At 41.4% G+C, this 16,143-nt stretch overlaps 1 protein-coding gene across 6 annotated transcripts in view; it reads left to right on the top strand.

Moving 5' to 3' along the window:
* Nucleotides 1-16,143, top strand: part of Unc5d (unc-5 netrin receptor D) — a 540,796-nt gene that overhangs the window by 508,021 nt on the left and 16,632 nt on the right. For all 6 annotated transcript variants that reach the window (XM_051169515.1, XM_051169516.1, XM_051169514.1 and 3 more), the window contains 2 exons: nt 2,838-2,987; nt 10,230-10,394. In XM_051169515.1, coding sequence (XP_051025472.1) covers nt 2,838-2,987; nt 10,230-10,394 — 315 coding nt within the window. The remainder of the gene's footprint in view (nt 1-2,837; nt 2,988-10,229; nt 10,395-16,143) is intronic.

Raw genomic sequence — 16,143 nt, 5'->3', positions numbered from 1 at the left:
TGAAGAAACTGTTGACTCGGTCTACTAAAATGCCAATGTCTTACCCCAGTAGGCATTTGGGATTAATTAGGATTCTCTTCCCCATTCTGTCCATTTCCTACCACTCTGCATGAAAGGCACAGGCTACATGATGTAACCAACTTTGCAGTCTCTAATGACATGAAGTATCTGTTTGATACAGTAATTGTTACTCACACTGTCACATTCCAAGACCTTTAATAGCCACCATGGTTCCTGGTCACCATGGCCAGTGAGGAAAGAGAACATCTACAGGATCCTAGCCATCTGGATGCTGGTGTTCAAGTTCCAAGCAATGTCCTCCCCATGAGCTGGAACACAAAGCAGCAAATGGTGTGGGCTGCTGCCATTTTACCCTGACATACTAGAGGACCAACCTTTCTGTGGGCTACTTGTCTTACTTTGCTTTCTATTGCTGTGATAAAAAACAAAAACAAAAAGACCAAAAACAAAACAAACAAGCAAGCAACAACAACAACAGCAACAAAAACCCACCATAACCAAAAGCTACTTGGAGAGGAAATGTGGCTTTCTTGTCTCAGTCGCAGTCCATCATGAAGGAAAGTTACCAAGCCCAAGCAGGAACATCGAATCAGAATCTGAAACCAAGGCCCCAAAGGAACACTGTTTATCAACTTGCTCCTTATAAACTTTTCTTTTTTATGTACCACATACCCAAGGACAGCACCACCCATAGTATACTGGGCCTTTCCACATCAGTCAATCATTAATTATGAAAATGCTCCCACGAGCTTCCCTGCAGGTCAATGTGATGCAGTCATTTTCTCAACTGAGAGTCCCTCTTCCCAGATAGGGCTAGGTTATGTCAAATTGACAGAAAAACTAAAAACAAACAAACGAACAAAAAATACCCAGAGCAACAATACCCAAAGTAGCCAGCAGACTACCCAAGAATAAAAATTAGAAACATTCTATAATTGTCAGTCATTCTATAGCCAGGTGTGCAAACCAGATTTATAACCCACATGGGCAACTAACACATGAGCATCATGAACTCAGACCAACCTGTGCAACCTAGTGAGAACATGTCTTAAAATAAAACATTTTTAAAGACAAGGATGTAAGTGTGTATTAGAATACTTGCCGTGTATATGAAGTTCTGGTATCTAATATTTCTAAAACCTTAGAAAGGCATGTCTTTATATCTCAAGCCACGAGATAGTCACACCAGGGGACAGTTTTAGCATCTGAAGACTGAAAGGCAACCTGTGCATCCTCATCAACTCACCGTACTTCTTCCAGCTGATTGGAGCATCTTGGAAACTATAATGCAGAAAGGCAGTATAGCCTGGCATTTCTTCTAGCTCTGCGAGGAAACTGCAAGTCAAGGGTGATTTTACAAATGAACCTGGGGAGGGCTCTCATCTCCAGCCAACAAAAGCCTTACCCCTGCAGGAATTTAATACTTTGCAGGCTACATATTTATCTAACTGTTCCACTTGCCCTATCAGTGTAATTCTGATCACAACAAATTCAGAAGCAATTAAGTGTTCACTCAGTAGAACCTGTGTGGGCTTTGTTTGTCATGAGGGTAATTATAGTGATCTCTCTGTGAAACATACAGGAATGTTTACCTTGGAAATTCAATTTCTTGTTTCTGAAGTCAAGCTAACTTGATAAAGAACTTGTTTTTCTTGGCCTTTTGGCTTAAAAACTTTTATGAATGCTACTTCAAATAAACACGCACTCTAGAACATTTATTTTGAGCCGAAAATGAATGTGAGATAATGCCTGACTTAGTGAACAGTTGCAGTAGAGAAGAAAATCCCTTGTCTGCCTGTTTGGTGAAGGGTGGTGTAGCACTCTGTGTACAGCCAGTCCCTGGATGATAGCACATCCAATGAGATCCATATCCTTCTGGAAACTCAACAGTATTAGAATCAGCTTGGAGACAAGGAAGAGCTGTAGGTTAAGCAAATTCCCAGTTAGTTTAAAAGCAGCTAGAAGGAAACAAATAACAAATGCTGGCTCAAGTGGATGGAGGTAGAGGGAACTCTCCTATAGACTGCTGGGGGTGGGGGGAATGTAAGTTAGTTGAAGCTATTATGGAAATCAGTATTGAGGTTCCTCAGAAAATTAAAAAGCAATCCTGTTTGATCCAGGAGTAGCACTCATGAAGAAATCCAAGTCAGTATACCACAAAGACACCTGCATGGCCTCGTTCAGTGGGACACTGTTCAGAATAACCAAGAGAAACAAAAATCTAAAAGGGTCTATGTGGAAAGAGGGGACCTGTGAAAGGAGGAGGAAAGAAGGGTAATGGGATTGTTATGGTTAAAGTTCATGATATGCTTGTATAAAATGTCCTGATGATGCCCATGATTTTGTATAAGGAATGTATACTAAAAAAATAATAATAATAATAATAATAATAATAATAATAATAATAATAATAATAAAAATACCTCTACAAGGGACATCAAGATAACTCAGAAGGTAAAGGCATTTGCTGAGGTAAAGACAAGCCTGATGACCTGAGTTCAATCTCAGGAATGCACATAGTAGGACAGAAATGATTCGCAAGTCTACTCACCTCTACATTCTGATACCCACATGACACAAAATAAATAAATCTGAATAGGCCTACATAACATAAGCAAAAACGAATAGTTGTTTCTCAGTGATCAGATCACTATTTTTCAGCAGCTTTCAATCTCAAGTCTGGGGCTCTGTCTGGCTATGGAATTGTGTGTTTCGTCACAGGTATACATGGTAGTGTTTGTCCACACCACAGAGCAGAGTCTACACAAAGCTGTTTGCGTCAACGTGCCTCTTCCTTTTCTTTCCTGCTCCTACAGGAAGTGGTCTCTGATGAACGGCACCAAGGCGGCCAGCTCCTGGAAGAACCAAAGCTGCTGCATTTCAAAGGGAATACCTTCAGTCTTCAGATCTCCGTCCTCGACATCCCTCCATTCCTCTGGAGGATTAAACCTTTCACTGCATGCCAGGTATCAGCCAAAAGGGCTTCTCACAGGAACCAGGAAACCTGGGAGGGGCCTTCCGGTATGGAGCAGTCCTCCAAACTGTCAGGAATATAATGGCCTGGGTACACACAGGGAGTGGAACATATTGTCATAAATTCACAAGGTCTAGCAAGTGGGAAAAGACGTTTCCTGTATCTAAGATCATGTGCCATTCCTGTGTTCTGTTTGATTTGTTCAGGGTAGGTTGAAGATGGGAATTTAACCACTTAAGAGTAAGGATTGTGTGCTGTTTTCATTAAGATCAATCGTCGTGAGATGTTTTAATCACAGTCAGCAGTGAAGGAGCAGGATGTCTCAGGATGATTTTGAGTGATAGTTGTGGCTGAGAACAGAGCTGTTACCCGTCATATGTGAAGTGCTTTCTGCCAAATGCCATGAGCAAGATAAGACGACGATACTCCGAGTCAGAATGCAAAGGCAAGAGGGAGCCTCCTAGGAGTCCTTTTTATAAACACAAAAAGATATTTATATTAGTGTCCATATGTCTCTTAGTAAAGTTTTTTAAGCATCTCAGGTTATTCCATTGTGCTTACCATAAAAAAAGAGTTCTGAGTAGTAGTTTGTGATATTGACATTGAAGTCTGAGAATTCCCTTCATTGTTGTCATAAGTAGGTCACCTTTGCCTCAAGTGACAGGACAATTCCTTAGCCCTGGAATTGTTTCTGGTAGACCTAGGTGGATATGCGATTGTAGTGCAGTCTCAGGCTTTAGCAGCATAAAATTCAGAGCTGTGTGAGGCTTTTTAACCTTTTTACTGAACACACACACACACACACAGAGAGAGACAGACAGACAGACAGACTCACACATTCTTTACACTGACATATAGTTATTCAGAATGGAAAAGAGCCATATTGCAAACAGAAAGTACAGACATTCCATGGTAGAGAAAAGTTGGGCTCCAGTGCTTCCAGCTTATAAAATTCAGAAGTCCCAAATTGGATAAGACCTTTATTTTCCCATTTAAGTCTCATAATTCTCCCTTCTTTGGGAGCCACACCTCGCTATGCAGTTTTAGTGAATTCTAACATTCAAAGTGCCATGAACATAGGGCCCAATATCCCCCTCCCCGTTACTTGGCACATTCAACAGATTGCTAAATAGAAGATTCTTGAATCAATATAGTGCTGCTAATGTTCAAGACCTAAGTGCCTTTGCTTCCCAGGAGGCAGGATTCGAAGTTTCTGTTCAGAGTATTGTTAAAACAAGTGCCGCTAACCCTGTGACCCCCTGTATATTAATCTATGTCATTATGAAGGCCCCTTTGTACCTTGTCTAATGAATGTAAGCCATTCACTCCAAAGTCACTCTTAAATTTAATGCTTGAAGATTAAAAAGTACATGAAAGATCCATTCCCTTGTAGGATCTTAAACAATCATTCCAAAACCAGGGACACAGAAAGAGCATGCTGAGCAGGAGTGGACCAGGGGGAAGGTACCTGCAGACCTTCCAGGATGCAACAGCACTGGCTAGTGCCCAAGGGCATTGGGTTGCCAAGAGCGCAACGCCTGTTAGCACTAGCATGGGTTGGGGTCCATGGAGGCTGTGAACATATATAAATAATTGCCTTCTGTAATTGAGCTTAGTTTGAGAGAGAGTCTTGGGAGACCGGGAAACAGGTTTTGCTTTTTTTTTTTTCTTTTTTTTTTTTTTTTTTGGTCTTTTTGTTTTTTGGTTTTTGTTGTTGTTGTTTTTTCATTTTCTCAGGAGGCTTGCCACCAAGTCTTCATTTCCACTTCATTTTTCTGACCTGAAATTACTTTCCATTCTACTCTTACTTTCTTTCCACCATTCTTACCCACTAATCTTTGCCTGTGCCAATGGCTAAATTCCACAGACTGTGTGAGTGAGTATAGTGCTGGGCTTAGTGATCATGCTCTATTTATTCCAGGCATATTAGATCAAAGCACTTGGGGTGGATTTGTGGTCAGCCTGATTGAATCTCATGTAGATCATTGTATGTGTGGAGAACAGAAAAAGGGTATTCACTAGGGGTTAGTGGTTAGGAAATAACAGGACCCCCACCTCTCTCTGGCTGTCTCAGAGAGATGTTGTAGAAACAGAAAATCACTCTATTCTTGATATGTGGTCTCTTCTTCAACCACTAGGTTTCCTTGTCACCTTTCAGCCCAAAGCATGGGAAACTGGAGGTGCCGTTACTATTTGTCTTTTTCTAGCTGCAAATTGACAGTCTGGGAATTTACATATTGCAATTGACATACATTCCAAAACGCCATCCTGTTTTCTTCTGGGAGATGGAACTTCCAAGGAACTACAAGCCTAAGAGAGGGGTCCAAACACTATCTGCCTGACAGCAGCAGCTACATTACAGGTTGTTCCGAATCAATGCGAGTTGGGCCTGTGTCCTGAGCTGTGGGGCGAGGCCTGTGTTTAGGAGGATCCCCTTGATTGCTAACCAGGTACCAGAGCACTACAGCACACTCAATGCCGTACAGCTTCCGTATTAGAGGGGGGAAGAGCCATCAGGAGCACCCACTGGCCTTGGCTCACAGAAAACCCTCTACCTATAGTGCCAGCATTTTCAAATAACTCACCATTCCATGTTTTCTTCCCAAGACTCGAGATTACCATAGTTAAGAATTCACTACTACTGCGGCCACCTCTCTCCTCGCCCTACCCGGGGGGAGTTACTAAATAGCCCTGGCTCTCAACAGGTCAATGAGAACTCAAGGTTAGAAAGCTATGATAAGCTATATGACAGCAATTATTTATTTATTTAGAACCAATAAAACACAATGTCAAGTTGTCATGTCCCTGGGATAAAGGCAGCTGTCTCTGTAGCATGCTATGAATCTTCTAGAAGTCAGGGTCTGTCTCCTGCTAGGGTATGATTTACATTCTCTCCATCTGCTAGGAACCTAATTATAATGGGAACCAGAATGAAAACATTTCCGGAATTCTTTAACGGTGCATAACGGCGCTACACTTTGTCCCCTGCACCGTTTCTGTGCAATTCCTCTCAACTCAGTCAACGTTGTTGGTGCTTTGTTTTCGTTTTGTTTGGAGACTGAGAGTGGACTCCCCTACCTTTTTGTGAGGGGCGGGGGGAAATAAATGAAAACAATTGCCCTGAAAACACACTAATCACAGTGCTTCCGGTTGTATTATTTGTAACTGTTTTGTTGAGCACTATTGGCAGCTGCCATTGAAGCCAACAATGAAAACCTGTTCTTTTGGTGCTGTCTTAAAGACAGATTTAAACATTTTGATTGCACTCAGTGACTTGGAGAGATGGGAGAGAAGACAGTTTATGCGGATTCTCATGTCCTTTCACAAAGATGACTATTTCTGCAGAGGGTATTTGTCTCTTACATTCCAGTGATTGGGGAGGGGGGGGGCAGAAGGGGGGAGAAATACCGGAAACTTGGCGAGTAGTATCAGAGGAGGCATTTTCAAATAAGTGGTCAGTATCATTGTTTAAGAAGAGGTAAGTATTACCAACAGTCCCACAGCAAAAAAAAAAAAAAAAATGTAGGTTTTTCGTGAGGGGCTAGCTCTTGAACTGAGCTCTGTATAACCCTGGAACCCAAAAGCTGACTTTACACTGTAATGTAAAACCCACCAATTAACCTCACAGCCGATTGTTATAGTTGGTTTCCCTGAAGGAGACATACAAAGTTTCTACAGAAATCAGCTGGTTTAAGGAAGAGACCTCATTTGTGAGATTATAAAAATGAGAATACAGAAAGTGAGGACAGGGCATAGCATGACTGAGGCTTGGGAAGACCTAGCAGGAGGCTGGATTTCTAATGGGAAGGATTGGGGATTGGTTGTGGACCACCAAACAAAGGAATCATGGGTTTCGAGTACCTAAGTCATGGTCACATTGGTGTCCCTTACAATGTCTCACTTAGGGTTTTATTGCTGCCAAGAGACATCATGGCCACAGCAACTATTTTGGGTTTTTTCAGTTTTTTGTTTGTTTGATTTGGTTTGGTTTTTGTTTCGTTTTGTGTGTGTGTGGTTTGTTTGTTTTGTTTTGTGTGTGTTATTTGTTTGTTTGATTTAGACAGTTTCTCTGTGTAGCCTTAGAGCCTTGGTTGCCCAGCGTTGGCTTTTAGACCATGCTGACCTCGCACTCACAGTAATCCTCCTCCCTCTGCCTCTGCGAGTGCTGAAATTACAGGTGTGCTCCACCCTGCTTGGCTCACAGCAACTTTTATAAAGAAAAGATTTTAATTGGGCCTGGCTTACAGCTTCAGAGATTTAGTCCATTATCATCATGGTGAGAAACATGGCAGCACACAGGCCGACACGGTGTTGAAGAAGGAACAGAGAGTTCTACATTTGGATCCGCAGGCAGCAGAAGGAGACTGTGTGCCACACTGGGCATAGCTTGAGGAAAGGAGACCTCAAAGCTGCCCCCACAGTGACACACTTCCTCCATCAAGGCCACATCTCCAACAAGTGCACACCTGCTAGTGCCACTCCCCATGAGCCAATCATTCAAACACATGAGTCTATGGGGTCCATTTCTCCTCAAACCATCACACATAATGACTAGAGGCAAGAGACTGTAGTGCTATTGCATGATAAATGCCAATCAACTAATAATGGGGTTGGTAAAGTATGCTAAATATCCCAGGAAGAGAGATGGTAAGACTACCAAAAGAATTAAAGGCCAAACGGCATTTGTGAAGTGTCTCAGATCCACAGTGCCAGGGTCTGATGGTGAGGCGAGTGCGTGAGCTGTAGTTATTAGAGCCCTACAAAGGGAGATGACAGTTGGCCATGTGCAAGCAGATGGATTCGCTTTCACTGGGCAGAGGGCCATGTGTAGGAGGATGAGGTATGAAGCGGGAGTAACCAATGGTTTGCAGGGTAGAAAAGGGCTCAGGAGGAAGAACGATGAAATACTATAAATTCCTGTCACACCTGAGGCCTCTCTGATACCTCTGCACATTTTCAGAGGAAAGTCTTTTCTTTGGCTCAAGACTAAGAACAAATACAACAAAACAAAAGTCATACATGATTCTTTGTTGGTTGGTTGGTTGGTTTTTTGCTTGTTTGTTTGTTTGTTTGTTTGTTTTTTGCTGAGACAAGGTTTCTCTGTGTAGCCTTGGCAGTCCTGGAACTCACTCTGTAGACTAGGCTGGCCTCGAACTCACAGAGAGCTGCCTGCCTCTGCCTCCAAAGGCTGGGATTAAAGGCATGTGCCACCACGACTTGGCCAATTCTTACATTCTTGCTAAGATGGACGGTGATTGTGAATGGTTTTTTTGTTCTATTATATTCTTTAGAGTTAGATATGTCCTCCTTGAGCATAGAGCAATCTACAAATCTAAAATCCGTCTATCCTTGATCGTTTCTCCAGAAAGTATGTGTTATGAAAATCCCTTCCCAAGGGAGATGTAAACTAGGACTCCCTCTTCCTAAGGTCGCAATGACAACCTGAGGCATTATTCACCAAAGTTCATCTTTGAGACCCACTGAGAGTTTTTTTTGTTTTTGTTTTTGGTTTTATTTGTTGTTGTTGTTTTGGTTTTCTTACTGAACATAGATGATCTGTTTCTTATGGGGTGTGGGTGCCCCTCACCACACAGATTACACTAGCAATGGTCAGGCTTTCCCCAGAGCTGCATAGATGGAGCCCGCCTCCACAGTCTCACTTGGCCTCTATACACATGTTCCTCCCTGAGGGCATGTGCCATCAAGGCAGGACTGCATACAATTGATGGAAGGGAACAGTTGATGAGGGTCTCGTGACCCTTCCTCCCTGACTATGAGGAGGATATGAACAGTGAGCAAGCCCAGCTTGGATGGACCTTTTGTAGAGCCAAGCATCCCAAGATATCATTCACTCACAGTAGTATCCAAATGTTAGATCTATGTAACTTTTAGAGACAATGAGAAAGCAAGTTATGCAAATCATTGTGAAAAAGTTATACAAATGATTAGGAAAGTTAGAACTTGGAAATAAACAGTTTCTCAAGGTAAATAATTATAGTCATGGCCTTGCTCTCATAACACAGTACAAACCCATCACCAGCCACAATTTAGAGTCTCCAGCTTCCAGACTTCATAGATCGCTTGCCATCTTTAAGCTTCAGACTTGCAGAAAATTATAACTTTAGCAATAAAAGAGCAAATTAATGAGGTGATAAACAGAGGACGTAAAAGTGATGATGAGAGTCATTGTCAAGTCCCCAGCCACATTTGACTAGGAAGCAGATACTTTTTTAAATGAAGAAAGAAGAGGAGAAGGAGGAAGGGGAAGGGGAGAGAAAGAAGAAGAGGAAGAAGAAACTATAAAAATTGCCCTTGTCAGCATGATCCCCCTAATACTGGGGAAAGGAATTAGTTGCCATTCTTATTTGGTAAAACCTAAGTTTGCCATTGCATTATTATTGATCACTTGAGGACAGGACTAAATAACCTAAATTGTTGTTATTTCTCATTTATGTTGTAGTGTTTAGCCAGTCCCACTTCAATTTTTTTATGAGCGTGCATAGATGATTAGATAACCATGTCACTCTGGGTGCCAAGCATGTTTGTGTCCCTCTCGGGGGTTGTGTGCAGTTGGATCAGGTACATTGGCAGTGTTTGTCCCTACACAAGTCTATATGAGTCTGTCCGTTTCTCAATCTAATTCTCACTTAAATGAGAAGATAGCGTTCTACTCCAGGCTTCTGTAGGGGGATGGACTATACAGGAGCCTTCTAAGGAAGATCCTTTCTAAAAAAAAGGTTAAATTTGTAATGGTATTCTAATTGGGTGTGGTGTGGTGTGTGTGTGTGTGTGTTTGGGTGGTGTGTGTGTGTGTGCGCGAGCGTGTATGTTTGTGTGTGTTTGTGGTGTGTGTGTGTGTGTGTGTGTGTTTGGGTGGTGTGTGTGTGCGCGAGCGTGTATGTTTGTGTGTGTTTGTGGTGTGTGTGTGTGTGTGCGCGCGCGCGCGCGCGTGCGTGCGCGCACGCATGCATGTGTGTGTCACTGAGTGAAAGCTATTGCAGCATGGCTCAGGAATTTAACTGTTATCAATTGGAATTGACATTAATTACTTCTGTGCTGCCTGGCTTATGCTGAACCATTATTTCTACAATTCCACCGAACTCGCTTAGGCAATTCTCTTTGCGACGATCATCATCGTCATCATAATTATTGTGATTAAGTCTCTCCTGTTCCGGTTGCTCACGAAGCAGGGATCTGCTTTTCAAGCCCTCTGCTTTTCTCCACCCCTCCACAGGAAGTCCCCTTCTCCCGAGTGTGGAGCAGCAACCGGCAGCCCTTGCACTGTGCCTTCTCCCTGGAGCGTTACACGCCCACCACCACGCAGCTGTCCTGCAAAATCTGCATTCGGCAGCTCAAAGGCCATGAACAGATCCTCCAAGTGCAGACATCCATCCTAGAGGTAAGCCTGGGATACAGAACCCTTGACGCCCTTCCTATGGGACCGTGGGCGTGGTAATAGCAAACTTGTGAAGGCTGTGCTATTCACATTCTTGGCAACTTTGGTTTTTTTAAAAATATATTTAATAATTTATTCATATTACATCTCAATTGTTATCCCATCCCTTGTATCCTCCCATTCCTTCCTCCCTCCCATTTTCCCCTTCCTCCCCTCCCCTATGACTGTGTCTGAGAGGACCTCTTCCCCCTGTATATGCTCATAGGGTATCAAGTCTCTCCTTGGTAGCCTGCTATGGTTCCTCTGAGTGCCACCAGGCCTCCCCATCCAGGGGACGTGAATCTCATTACCAGTGAAGGAAAACAAACTTCCTCAGGCTCAGAATTCAACCAAGCTTCCCACTGGACAGGGAACCTCAGTCTTTCTGAGACCCTAATCAAGGCTCTGTAACAGGAACTTTTGAGGAAGGAGCAGGGATAGGAATTCTTCCAACAAAACAAAACAGAAAACAAAACAAAAAGCAGTTTCCTAATTCCACAGGGGGCCTGTGATAGCTGCTGACATATGCCAAGGGTGGATCCACAAGGCAGTTAAGACTCAGATGGCTCCTGGGTTATTATTTAGCTAGTTCCGAGTGGTGTTTTTGAAGACAGTCACCTTGTGTATTTCATCTTTGGAGTCCCTTCCTACCAAATCCTTTTTTGACATCCACGTCTTTTTGTTTGTTTGTTTTGTGACCCATGATTTTAACATATATATTTATCAGCATATAAATACTTACAAAATAGTAATTTATCTTTGTATGAAAAATTGACACATTTGTTTACGGTAAACTCAATTTTAAGCTTTTCTTCCCGTGAATGTGTGCAACAGTAATGCATTATCACTTCTTTGCATTTTCATCTCAGCTCATTGTTTATGCAAAGTGAGGATTGCTAATTCCCCAAATAGTTTTTCTGAGGACTGGATAGCTTTCCCAAGGATCATGTCTTACAATTGATAGCTGTCTTAACTGACGAGTATTTGCACTTGTTATTGCTAATTAGCATTTAGTGCTAAAGCAGCTTTGATTGGGAAAGTACATCCGGAAATCCGGGCAAGGTATTTTTAGAACCTCTTTCTTGAACAGTCCTGGCATATTTAATTCAATAAATTTCAAGATAAAATACAAATGTTATAGGAAACTTTATTTATTTATTTATTTTTTAGAATATAACCTCTTTTAGTAATAATTCATGCTGAAATTAAATGAAGTGTTTTATTTTTGTTTTTAGGTTTTTTCTAATTGACTAAATTTGCTGACAATTGCATACATGTATACAATGCAGTGGTTCTCAACCTTCCTAATGCTGAAACCCTTTAACGCAGTACCTGATGTTGTGGCAGCCCCCAACCATAGAATTCTTTTGTTGCTACTTTATAACCGTAATTTTGCTACTGGTATGAATCATAATGTAAATTTCTGATAACGCAGGTACCACTAATACAATGCATTTTGGCGACTCTCGCTTCCCATATTCTCTTTATATCCCGTTCACTCCTGTTACCCTCTCCCCACCAAGTCTCTTTCCCACAGCCATGTCTCATTGTTTGTTTTGTGACCCACTAATTTTAACCATTTGTTTGGAAATGTCCATTAGAGTCTGGTGGGTTCCTTAGTGGGTACACAACTGAAAACAATGGCATCTCTTGCCCAGAACCCATCAGTAACCACAAATTCAGCAGGCACAGGTAGAGCTCCCCAATCCATGATTGGCCTTTGACAGATGCAATCTGGTGCAGCTCAAAGGCAGGCAACTTCAGTGGTGTGGGATATGTTTGCAATGGCTGTGTTGCCGCGTCATTTCCTAGGCGTTCTTCCTGGTTTCCAGCCCTTACATTCTTTCAGCTCCCCCCTGCGATGTCTTTGCACCTTAGAGGGAGCAGTACATTTATGGATGGCCACTCATCTCATTCCCCTGTCCTCGACGCCATGAACAGGCGTGAGTCTGTATTTACCAGCATTCACTGCAAAGATTCTTTCCTGGTTAAGTAGTATTTATTATAGTTAAAAGCAGAAATATTTAGAATGCAGTTTCTCACTATGACAACTTGACTAAACAACAGTAATAAGTCCACTCCAGGGCCTGTGACTTCAGCAGCCATGGACTTTTTAAATGAAAAACAAAATTTAAATTTAAATTTAAAACCATGTAATTGTCAGCCATACCTATCAAAAGACAGAGGAAAGGGACATCAGATCTCGATTGCCTGACATGCCTGTTAACAGGTTAGAGGATTCAAGGTTTGAAGACTGATTTTAAAGACACCGAGATACTAGGGTCAACTTCTGTTATTACAGGAAATGTATAAAAAGACAAAAGAGGGTTGGCACACCCTGACACTTTTTGCTATTGCTTACTTAAATTCATGAAGTACATCAAAGAAAACTTGGCTAAGAAACCCAGTCCCTCTCAACCTTTGTTGTCATTCTCTTTTCTAATGTTTCAAAGTTTACAGTGTCATTGAACTATGTAGAAGACAGCTTTGCAACCTCTCTGGATACTGGAAGACAAGTATCAAAATAAGATAAGAAATTTTTGTTGAACGATAGTTATTGGTTCACAAGGTTCTGCTTTTAGATGCCTTCCTGCTCTTTCGATTCTGTTGAGGATTGGCTTATTTATTGACTAAAGTGTTACTACAGGAAGTTGACCCAGCCCCAGGGCATCTTAGGCAAGTCTAATTCATTAGCATTTTCTATGTTTGAAGCCAGCTGATAACTTCTGAAAGCCCCCATGTATCAGTCTCTGTTTCATTTGCTTCACACGTGTCACGTGGCCATCACTGCTTTGTGGTTGAGCTATTACTGCTTTCACAATTGTACATGATACACAATCTCAAGGAAGGTACGCTTCTTGCCTAAGGACATTAAGCTAATGAAATATGGGGCCACAGTGCAAATTGAGAGACCTGACTTCAGGCTCACAGTCTCAACTTAGATCTTACCTGATTTCAGGGCTCCAAATGAGCTTCACTATGACCCATAATGCAGTTTGGGGGCTCAGACATCTCAACAGCAGTAATTTTGTTCTCAGGTACATAAATGGAGTGATGCAACAACTGAGAAATTCTTTTGTCAAAAAAGAGAGTCTTAAAATATTTACTGTACATGCATGATGCCCTGATATCAATCTTCCGAACCCATATAACACACACAAAAAATGTGGTGCTGTGTGTTTCTAATCCTACTTCTGTTAAGGCAGAGATACACAGATTTATGGAACTTACTCCCCACCCACTCCACCCTACTAGGTGAGCTCTAGGTCCAGTGAGAGAGCGTATTTAAAAAAAAAAAAAGTACACGGCAGATAATTTCTGAGATGGAATACTACTCAAGGTTGTCCAATGGCCTCAACACATGGACATTCTAGACGTGAGTGATTCTGGAATTGTAAACCAATTTTGAAGACGAGTCACAGTTCCTGTTCACCAGACTGGAAACACTGACTTTAGAGTTTAGGATGTTTAGCCTCTAGGGCTTATTGAGTAAATTACAGTCACAAAAATATGGAACTTTTGTAGCCTTTGATAGATGTCATTGATTTTTTTTTTTTTCTTCATCTTGATCTCAAAATCCCTATGCATTTCAGCTCAGAATTTTCAGTCTTTGTCTTACTTGAGTGGGTTCTCCTAGTGTCGTCACGAGGAACATAAGCATGTGTGTTCGTAGGTATGGATGTGTGTTAAGCATCTAAGTCAATAAAGTAATCTTACCCATTAAAGATATTTGGTTCTATGTCATCAGTGTTTTTGCACCTGTCATTTCCCCTCATGTTTTTTGTTCCAAATGATTTTCCAAATAAATACTATCTTGGCAGTGACCCTTATTATTGAAAGGTTTAAGCCATATATATCCATACACATATGTGTGTGTGTATATATATATATATATGTATATATATATATATGTATAGTCACACACACACACACACACACACACATATGGCCAAAATTGTGTCAGTCTTTTGGAGCACTGACTCCTCCCTCTTAGATGCAATATTATGGAACTATATGATGACTGCTGCCAAGTGATGCTCTGTCAAATGAACACTCTCATTCATCTGCAAACTCTAGCCTGGAACACACTAAGGAATGGAAAAGAACCCTCACATAATTTATCCCATCATTTTTTTTCTAATATAATATTATTGAAGACAGTTTTGGGTAGAAATGACTTAAATAAAAATCCTGCATGTGACAATTTTCCCTTTAAGCAGTTCTCTTATCTTTCTTCCAAAAGTGGTGGAAGTTGGGGGATAATTTGTCCGCTATAAAACAGTTACTCAGGATCTCTCACTGATTTACAACTCCCAGTGCTTGCCAGGTAGCAGCCGCTTATCTCAGATGTACAGAGCATGAAAATCTACTGTTCCTCTGCATATTTAATTTAAACAATCAGAGAACGTGGTGTACCTACAGCATTCTTATTACTTGGCTCAGCTGTCTTTTAGAATACATCATAAATGTTATATAAAGTGTCACCAGGGTAGAGGGGAGCTATTTAAGTTTGGAATTTTTAAGAGTGAAATGGATCCACTTATTAAAGTATAGCAAATTTAAAATAAGTGCTTATTTTTAGATTCAACCTCATGTATTTTATCACCTTCAAAGGGGAAAAAACTCACTTTCTCCTTCATTTTATGAGTGAAGGTAGCTTTTCTTATGCTAGGAGATTCTTGGGGGATAAGCTATCTTAACTAGTCCAGTCGCAGCGTCTGTGGTCTGGTCTGATGGTTTTGGTTTTGAAGACTCTGAGATTTGTAGGAGATGCTCAGTTGATAGAAGACCCAATCTGGAAAGGACTCACGTAGTTAAAAACAGGGGCACTTATCTTTAACTCCTTCACTGGGGAGGCAGGCAGGAGGATCACTGAGGCTTGCTCTTCAGCTATAGGAACCATGGTGCCCCAAGTTCAGTGCTAGACAGACCCTGTCTCAATGAATCAGGTGAAGAGCAAATGAGGAAAATATCCAAAGTCTACCTCATTCCTAAACACTCAAGCATAACACGTGTGCGAGCGCGCGTGTGCACACATACACACACACACACACACACACACACACACACGCCCCTACCTTTCTTTTTTTCATGCTGAGAATTGAACTTCTGCCTTACACATGCTACCCATGTGCTCTACAGCCAAGATACATCAGTAGCCCAAGGTTCTGTTATTCCAAACAATTCACAGTAGTATGTAGTGATCCAAAACAAATTTTATGTCTTGCAATTATTGATCCTGGACCTTCATTTTTTATTTTTCAAGCCACCTTCCCCTAGGTTAATAATAACCTTTGGTTCCCTTTCACAGAGTAGACTTCCATGTTAACTTGTGTAAATTTCTTTTATTTTCCTTTTCTTCCTATTTTGGATCCTACCTCCCCCCCTTACTCTAGTCTTCAAGTCAGAAAATATGTAAGGAGGCTATTCGCACTTGATTTGCATTTTAGAGGCTAAAAGAAATTTTACAAACCATGATAAAAAATAATGTCTACTTGTAACCTATTTTATGCAGCGAGAAGCTGAGTTGGTTTACTTTACAGCCATCCAATATATCAGAACAGAATTGTCCACTCTGCCTGAAATAAGAACCTATCAGCTTATACTCTGTTCAGTCGAAACCTACAATCCTTCAAGGCCAGCTCAAACACCTCTCCATGAAGTCTCTCCTCCATATAAATTTCCAAAGCATAGTGTTAACATCATCCACACG

This window comes from Acomys russatus, chromosome 27 (genome assembly GCF_903995435.1).
Source record: "Acomys russatus chromosome 27, mAcoRus1.1, whole genome shotgun sequence".
Classification (NCBI taxonomy): Eukaryota; Metazoa; Chordata; class Mammalia; order Rodentia; family Muridae; genus Acomys; species Acomys russatus.
The sequence above is the reverse complement of the archived record's forward strand: the minus strand, read 5'-3'. Positions and strand labels throughout refer to the sequence as shown.